General features: G+C 47.8%; 1 protein-coding gene across 1 annotated transcript in view; it reads left to right on the top strand.

Annotated features, from left to right (window-relative positions):
* The first annotated feature begins 210 nt into the window (after positions 1–210).
* The window catches only part of LOC137341432 (protein NATD1-like), a 29,229-nt gene continuing 20,518 nt past the window's right edge, over positions 211–8,921 (top strand). Inside the window, exons 1-2 of the mRNA XM_068004546.1 lie at positions 211–257; positions 5,341–5,411. Of these exons, the coding sequence (XP_067860647.1) occupies positions 211–257; positions 5,341–5,411 (118 nt within the window). The remainder of the gene's footprint in view (positions 258–5,340; positions 5,412–8,921) is intronic.

The raw sequence follows: 8,921 nt of genomic DNA, 5'->3' as shown, positions 1-8,921 counted from the left end.
GGATTTTGGTTAGTTAAGGGTGACTTATTGGAGGAGAAGGTTTAGGGTTAGGTTTAGGGTTTTGGTGCAGGAAGGAGACTGTTTGCCAAGACTGATGTTGGCATAGGATAAGGTTGGGGTTGGGTTTAGGGTGACTTTATTTGGAAGAGGGTTAGGGTTCTGGCTAGGGTGACTTTATTTGGAGGAGGAGGGTTACAGTTTGGGTTGGAAATGGGTTTTGGAGAGAGGCTCTATGCCTGGACCGATGTTAAGGTAGGGTAAGATTTAGGGGTTAAAATTAGTTTCGGATGATTGGGTTGGGTTGCGGAGGGAGGCTCTATGCATGGAACAATATTGGGATAGGGTTGGATTTAGGGGTTAAAATTAGTTTAGGTGACTTTATATGGAGGAGGGTTAAGGTTTGGGTTGGAGTTGGGTTTCAGGGGGTGGAGGGAGGATCTGTGGAAAACCAATGTTAAGGTAGGGTCAGAGTTAGGATTGGATTTAAGGGTTAGAATTAGTCTAGAATGTTTAAGATTAGGTTTTAGTTGGGGTTTAGGAGGAGGAGGGAGACTCTGTGCCATGCCGAGGTTAGGGTAGGAATTAAGGGTTAAAGAGTTAGTTTAAGGTGACCTCATTTGTAGGAGGAGGTTTAGGGTTAGGATTGGATTGGGGTTAGGTTTGGGTTGTTTACGGTAAGAAAGACTTGCATTTATATTGCGTCGTTTACAACCTCAGGACGTCCCAAAGCGCTTTACAGTACTTTTTAAGTCATTGTTGTAATGTAGGAAACGCAGTAGCCAATTTGTGTACAGCAACGTCCCACAAACAGCAATATGATAATGACCGGATAATCTGTTTTAGTGATGACGGTTGAGGGATAAATATTGACCAGGACACTGGGGAGAACTCCCCTGCTCTTCTTCATATAGTGCCACGGGATCTTTAACGTCCCCTTGAGAGGGCAGACAAGGCCTCGGTTTAACGTCTCATCCGAAGGACGGGTCTTCCCACAGTGCAGCGCTGGAATGTCAGCCTAGATTTTGTGCTCTAGTCTCTGCAGTGGTACTTGAGCCCACAACCTTCTGACTCAGTGGCAAAAGTGCTGTCAACTGAGAAAGGGATTGGGTTGGGGTTAGGTTAGAGTTGGGGTTTGGGGGCTGGCGTCAGGTTTGGGTTGGAGTTTGAGGTGGGAATAGGGTGGAGGAGGGACGCTGTGCCTGACCGCTGGGGTCCAGGAGGGGAGGGGGGAGGTGGGAGGTTGGAGAAGAGGAGGGAGGTTGGGGCGGGGCGGAGAAGAGGAGGGAGGTTGGGGCGGGGCGGGGCGGGGAAGAGGGGGAGAGGGGCGGGGAAGAGGGGGAGAGGGGCGGGGAAGAGGGGGAGAGGGGCGGGGGAGAGGGGAGGGAGGGAGAGGGGAGGGAGGGAGGGGGGGGAGAAGGGGGGGTGGTCGGAAGGAGGGGGGGAGGAGGGGGGGTGGTCGGAAGGAGGGGGGGGGAGGGGAGTAGGGTCGGAAGGAGGGTGGTCGGAGGGACGGTGGGTGGGTGGGTGGGGGAGGGGAGTAGGGTCGGAAGGAGGGTGGTCGGAGGGACGGTGGGTCGGGGTTGGTGGGTGGGGGAGGGGGAGGGGAGTAGGGTCGGAAGGAGGGTGGTCGGAGGGACGGTGGGTCGGGGTTGGTGGGTGGGGGAGGGGGAGGGGAGTAGGGTCGGAAGGAGGGTGGTCGGAGGGACGGTGGGTCGGGGTTGGTGGGTGGGTGGGAGGGGGAGGGGGAGGGGATACATTCTGCCCCAACCTCTCCTCGCGCGGTCGAAGGTTCCAGGCGGCGATGGCTCGGAAGTTTCTCTCTGACGTGTTGTCGCTGCTGTGGCCCAGGCACAGGGTCGCCTCCCCGCCATCGGCAGCGGGGCCCAGGCTTAGCGAAAACACCGCCGTCGATCTGCTGCTCGTCAAACACGACAGGGAAAAACACAAATTCTCAATTACTCTGAACGGTAAGTAGTGTGGAGAGCCGGGGGCCCCACGGTCGGCAGGCCCGCCTCCTCCGTGAAACATTCAAACCTTTACGAGCTACTGAATAAAGCGTAAAACCACCACTGACCCAGCCCCAGACTCGGACTCGGCCTCGGCCCCCACCCCTGGCTGATGTTAATGATGTTAATGGGCTTATTTTCATCTTCACAATTACATGAAACTCAGTTACGAGAGGTGATGGGATTGAACCGTTCTTCGTCTGTCACTTATCATAGGGATGAACTTCTAGGTATTGGTGGCTCTTTAAATAACATATTTGTTGTACAAAGATCTTCCTCTCTCTCTCTGCAGGTCTGTGCAACCCAATTTGTGAAGTTTAGTCAACAATATGGAACCAGTCACTGCGGACTGACACATCACACCGCAGCATCTTAATAAACCAGCAGCTCAGTCAGTTGACCTACCTGCTCTAAGGATTAAACCATTTGTTCATTCATCAGATACTTAAGAAGCAATGGTTGAATAAACTTGCATTGAGGGATCCGTGGACACTGATGATGGAAGAATTACCTGCCAGGAGGGCAGACACGTTCTGCTGCCCCCTTCCCCTTACCTCAAGTGCAAAAAAGCAAATCTGGGGATGGGATCACCAGCTTGGTGACCACTGAAGGAACATGACGGGAGACAAGGACAAGGTTCCATGTCAAGAAATGTTGCCAGGTTCACAAGACTGGATGGCGAACCACAGACATCAAAGTACTGACTTTGAAAGGAGTGACAGATGGTGATATGGGTTGTCTGCCAGTGAGTCCAGTAAGTGTCTTCCCTCCTATACTATGCTTACCCATGCACCTTACAGGATGACTTAGAGGGTTAAATTATGAGGATAGGTTGCCTAACCTTAGCCTGTATTCCCTTGAGTATAGAAGATTGAGGGGTGATCTGATCGAGGCGTTTAAGAGCATAAGAAATGGGAGCAGGAGTAGGCCATATGGCCCCTCCGCCATTCAATCAGATTATGGCTGATCTTCAACCTCAACTCCAATTTCTTGCCCAATTCCCATAGAGTCCAAAAATTTATCTATCTCAGCCTTGAATGTCCTCAATGACTCAGCATCCACAGTCCCCTGGGGTAGAGAATTCCAAAGATTCACAAATGTGAGGTCATTCACTTTGGATCAAAAAAGGATAGAACAGGGTACTTTCGAAATGGTAAAAAGTTAAAAACAGTGGATGTCCAAAGGGACTTAGGGGTTCAGGTACATAGACCATTGAAGTGTCATAAACAGGTGCAGAAAATAATCAAGAAGGCTAATGGAATGCTGGCCTTTATATCTAGAGGACTAGAGTACAAGGGGACAAAAGTTATGCTGCAGCTATACAAAACCCTAGTTAGACTGCACCTGGAGTACTGTGAGCAGTTCTGGGCACCGCACCTTCGGAAGGACATAATGGCCTTGGAGGGAGTGCAGCGTAGGTTTACAAGAATGATACCTGGACTTCAAGGGTTAAGTTACGAGGAGAGATTACACAAATTGGGGTTGTATTCTCTGGAGTTTCGAAGGTTAAGGAGTGATCTGATTGAAGTTTATAAGATATTAAGGGGAACAGATAGGGTGGATAGAGAGAAACTATTTCCGCTGGCTGGGGATTTTAGGAGTAGGGGGCACAGTCTAAAAATTAGAGCCAGACCTTTCAGGAGCGAGATTAGAAAATATTTCTACACACAAAGGGTGGTAGAAGTTTGGAACTCTCTTCCGCAAACGGCAATTGATACTAGCTCAATTGCTAAATTTAAATCTGAGATAGATAGCTTTTTGACAACCAAAGGTATTAAGGGATATGGGCCAAAGGCAGGTATATGGAGTTCGATCACAGATCAGCCATGATCTTATCAAATGGCGGAGCAGGCACGAGGGGCTGAATGGCCTACTCCTGTTCCTATGTTCCTATGGGTGAAGAAATTCCTCTTCATCTCAGTCTTAAATGGCCGACCCAAAGTGAATATCCTCACATTCTCCCACATTATACTCCTTCTGCCACCTTCTTGCCCACTCCCTTAACCTGTCTATATCCCTTTGCAGACTCTGTGTCCTCCTCACAGCTTACTTTCCCACCTAGCTTTGTATCATCAGCAAACTTGGATACATTATTCTCGGTCCCTTCATCCAAGTCACTAATATAGATTGTAAATAGCTGAGGCCCAAGCACCGATCCTTGTGGTACCCCACTAGTAACAGCCAGCTAACCTGAGAATGACCCGTTTATCCCTACTCTCTGTTTTCTATCCTTTAACCAATCATCCAACCACGCTAATATGTTTTCCGCAACCCCATGAGCCCATATCTTGCGTAACATCCTTTTATGTGGCACCTTATCGAATGCCTTTTGAAAATCCAAATATACTACATCCACTGGTTCCCCTTTATATATCCTGCTAGTTACATCCTCAAAAAACTCTAATAAATTTGTCAAACATGATTTCCCTTTCATAAAACCATGTTGGCTCTGCCTAATCATAGTATGATATTCTAAGTGCCCTGTTACCACTTCCTTAATAATGGATTCCAGCATTTTCCTGATGACTGATGTCAGGTTAACTGGTCTGTAGTTCCCTATTTTCTCTCACTCCTTTCTTGAATAGCGGGGTTACATTTGCTACCTTCTAATCCGCTGGGACCATTTTAGAATCTAGGGAATTCTGGACGATCATAACCAATGTATCCACTATCTCTGCAGCCTCCTCTTTTAGAACCCTCGGGTGTAGGCCATCAGGTCCAGGGGATTTATTGGCTTTTAGTCCCATTAGTTTCTAAAGTAGTTTTTCTCTACTGATAATAATTACTTTAAGTTCCTCACTCTCATTAGCCCCCGTGTTTAAAATGTTAAAAGGATTCGATAGTATAGGGATGGAGAAATTATATCCTTTGGTGGGGAATCAAGAACGAGGGGGACATAATCTTAAAAATAGAGCTCGCTCATTTAGGAGGGAAATCACGAAACACCTTTTCACACAAAGGGTAGTAGAAATCTGGAATTCTCTTCCTCCAAAAGGTTGTGGATGCTGGGACAATTGGAGCCTTCAAGACTGAGATCGATAGATTTTTGTTAGGTAAGAGTATCAAGGGATATGGAGCAAAGGCGGGTAAATGGAGCTGAGGTACAGATCAGCCATGATCTAATTGAATGACGGAGCTGGTTTGAGGGACTGAATGGCCTACTCCTGTTGCTATGTTCCTAAGTGTAGTCTGCAACAAGAGTTGGAATCCTGGCTTGCTTTGCAGATATCATTACCTACCTTATGGTGCTTATTTGCAGACGATACCATGGACTCTAACATAACTACCTCGCTCTAGTGACTCAATAATGTTTATTCTTGTGTTTTCTCCACAGAATAACCCGAACCATCCTACAGAGCACCATTGCACCAGAAGGCACTCACAAAACCAGCTCTACTGTACCAGGTATCTGTTCAGAGACAAAGCTACCTGCATAAGGGATGTTTCCCGTGTTCCGCAATTACCTGCACATACAGCTTCAGCACGACAGCCCCGACTAATACTTTACTGTTTTTGGAATATAACTTGGCATTCTATTTGGAAGCAACAATCAAAGAATGCTGGGATTTGTTGCCATTATAAATACAGTTTAAGTGTGAGGCTAATATGCTGAAGCTATATAATCATTTGGTCAGGCTGCATCTGCTGTGTTCAGGTCTAGTCACTGAGGTACAAGGGAAATGTTCAAGCCCTAGATGTGGTGCAGGGCATGGCTACAAGGCTGATCCAGAGGAAGGAGATACTCAGATTATTTAACCTTGAAAGGAGGTGACTGAGTGTGAAAGACTTGCATTAATATAGCACCTTTCATGACCTCAGGATGTCCGAAAAGCACTTTACAGCCAATATTTATATTTTTGAAGTATAAGTCACTGTTGTAATATAGGAAATGGGACAGCTGATTTGCACACAGCAAGATCCCACAAACAGCAATGTGATAATGACCAGATAATCTGTTTTAGTGATGTTGAGGGATAAATATTGGCCAGGACACCAGGGAGAACTCCCCTGCTCTACTTCAAATAGTGCCATGGGATCTTTTACATCTTTCTGAGTGGGCAGATGGGGCCTCGGATTAATGGCTTATCCGAAGGACGGCACCTCCGACAGTGCAGGACTCCCTCGGTACTGCATTGAAGTGTCAGCCTAGATTTTGTGCTCAAGTCTCTGGGGTTTGAACCTACAACCTTCTGACTCAGAGGTGAGAATTCTACCACTGAGCCACAGCTGACACCATGAGAGTGGTCCTTATAAAGGAGCTAAGTGAGATCGGAGGCAGGTAAAGGAGGGCCTGAGAGCGGGAGAGCTGAGCTGAGCGAGATCGGAGGTGGATAAAGGAGGGTCCAAGAGCAGGAGAGCAGAGCAGAGGCAGAAACTTGAAAGTGACGTCACAGGACAACAGGTAGGTGATTGTTTGGTGAGTATTACTGTTGTCTTTTTTCTCTTTAAGTTAGCGCAGTGGGTTAAACTAAGAAGTTTGATTAGTAGTCTAATATATAGAGGCATGGCAGGATACTTCAGTCCTGTCGAATGCACGTCCTGTGCCATGTGGGAACTCCAGGACGCTTCTCCTGTCCTGGACAACCACATGTGCAGGAAGTGTCGTCAGCTGGAGGAGCTCGAGCTCCGGGTTTTGGAGCTTGAGCAGCGGCTGGCGTCACTGCAGTGCATCCGCGAGGCTGAGGGCTACATAGATAGCATGTTTCAGGAGATGGTCACCCCTCAACTTAAAAGTTTGCAGGCAGAGAGGGAATGGGTCACTGCCAGTCAGACAAGGAGGACGAAGCATGTAGTGCAGCAGTCCCCTGAGTGCATCTCTTTCTCTAACCAGTATTCAGTACTGGTGAGGGCAACGGTTCCTCCAGCCAGAGCCAAGACCATGGCACCACCATGGGTGGTTCAGCTGTACGGGGGGGGGGAGGAGAAAGGTCAGGAAAGCAATAGTGATAGGGAACGTAATAGTTAAGGGAACAGACAGGCTTTTCTGCGGCTGCAGTCGTGATTCCAGGACGCTATGTTGCCTCCCTGGTGCCAGGGTCAAGGATGTCACTGGCAGCGGCAGAACATTCTGAGGGGGGAGGGTGAACAGCCAGAGGTCATGGTCCATATCGATATCAGTGACATAGGTAGAAAGAGGGATGAGGCCCTACAGGCAGATTTTAGGGAGCTAGGAAAGAAATGAATAAGCAGGACCTCAAAGGTAGTAATCTCCGGATTACTCCTGGTGCCACGCGCTAGTGAGTATAGAAATAGGAGGATAGTGCAGATGAATGCATGGCTGGAGAGATGGTGCATGAGGGAGGGCTTTAGATTCATTGGAACCGGTTCTGGGGGAGGTGGAACCTCAACAAGGTCGGGACCAATACCATTGCAGGGAGGTTTGCTAGTGCTTTTGGGAAGGGTTTAAACTAGCTTGGCAGGGGGATGGGAACCTGAGTCTGGATTCAGAAGGGAGAGAAGCAGAGCTGGAAATGGAAGGCAGAAAATTAGTAAGCGAGTTTGGAAGGCAGTAGAAACAAGGACTAGAAAATAGACAACAAAAGAGTTTGGAAGTCCTTAATGGTATATACCTCAATGCAAGGAACCTAGTGATTAAGGCAAATGAGCTGAGGGCACAGATAGACACGTGGAAGTACGATATCTTAGCTATTACTGATACATGGCTTAAACAGGGGCAAAATGGCAGCTCAACATTCCTGGTTTTCAGTTGAGACAGAGAGGGGGATAAAAAAGGTGGAGGGGGGGTGGGTCGCAACATTGGTTAAAGAAACAATTACAGCCGTGAGGAGGAATGATATGTTAGAAGGATCATCAAATGAGGCCATGTGGGTTGAACTGAAGAACAAAAAAGGGGCAGTCACATTGCTGGGGGTATACTATAGACCCCCAAACTGTCAGTGGGAGATAGAAGAGCAAATATGTTGGCAAATTTCTGAGAAGTACAAAAACAATAGGGCAGTAATAGTAGGAGATTTCAACTACCCTAATATTAACTGGGATCGAATCAGTGTAAAAGGTATGGAGGACGCAGAATTCTTAAATTGCACTCAGGAGAACTTTTTTAGCCAGTACGTAGCAAGCCCAACAAGAGAGGGGGCAGTTCTGAACTTAGTTTTAGGGAATGAAGCTGGGCAGGTGGAAGGGGCATCAGTGGGAGAGCATTTTGGTGGTAGTGATCATAATTCAGATAGATTTAGCGTAGTTACGGAAAAGGACAAAGATAGAACAGGAGTAAAAGTTCTCAATTGGGGAAAGGCCAATTTTGCTAAACTGAGATGTGATTTAGCAAAAGTGGACTGGAAATAGCTATTTGAAGGTAAATCAATGTCAGAGCAGTGGGAGGCATTCAGAGCAAACTAGTGGGAGGGTTCATAGCAATTATGTTCCCACTGCTGCAGGAGTTCCTCAAGGCAGTGTCCTAGGCCCAATCATCTTCAGCTGCTTCATCAATGACCTTCCCTCCATCATAAGGTCAGAAATGGGGATGTTCGCTGATGATTGCACAGTGTTCAGTTCCATTCGCAACCCCTCAGATAGTGAAGCAGTCCGAGCCCGCATGCAGCAAGACCTGGACAACATCCAGGCTTGGGCTGATAAGTGGCAAGTAACATTCGCGCCAGACAAGTGCCAGGCAATGACCATCTCCAACAAGAGAGAGTCTAACCACCTCCCCTTGACATTCAACAGCACTACCATCGTCTAATCCCCCACCATCAACATCCTGGGGGTCACCATTGACCAGAAACCTAACTGGACCAGCCATATAAATACTGTGGCTACAAGAGCCTCCTGACTCCCCAAAGCCTTTCCACCATCTACAAGGCACAAGTCAGGAGTGTGATGGAATACTCTCCACTTGCCTGGATGAGTGCAGCTCTAACAACACTCAAGAAGCTCGACACCATCCAGAACAAA

Source organism: Heptranchias perlo, chromosome 23, assembly GCF_035084215.1.
Source record: "Heptranchias perlo isolate sHepPer1 chromosome 23, sHepPer1.hap1, whole genome shotgun sequence".
In the NCBI taxonomy this organism is placed as follows: Eukaryota; Metazoa; Chordata; class Chondrichthyes; order Hexanchiformes; family Hexanchidae; genus Heptranchias; species Heptranchias perlo.
The sequence above is the reverse complement of the archived record's forward strand: the minus strand, read 5'-3'. Positions and strand labels throughout refer to the sequence as shown.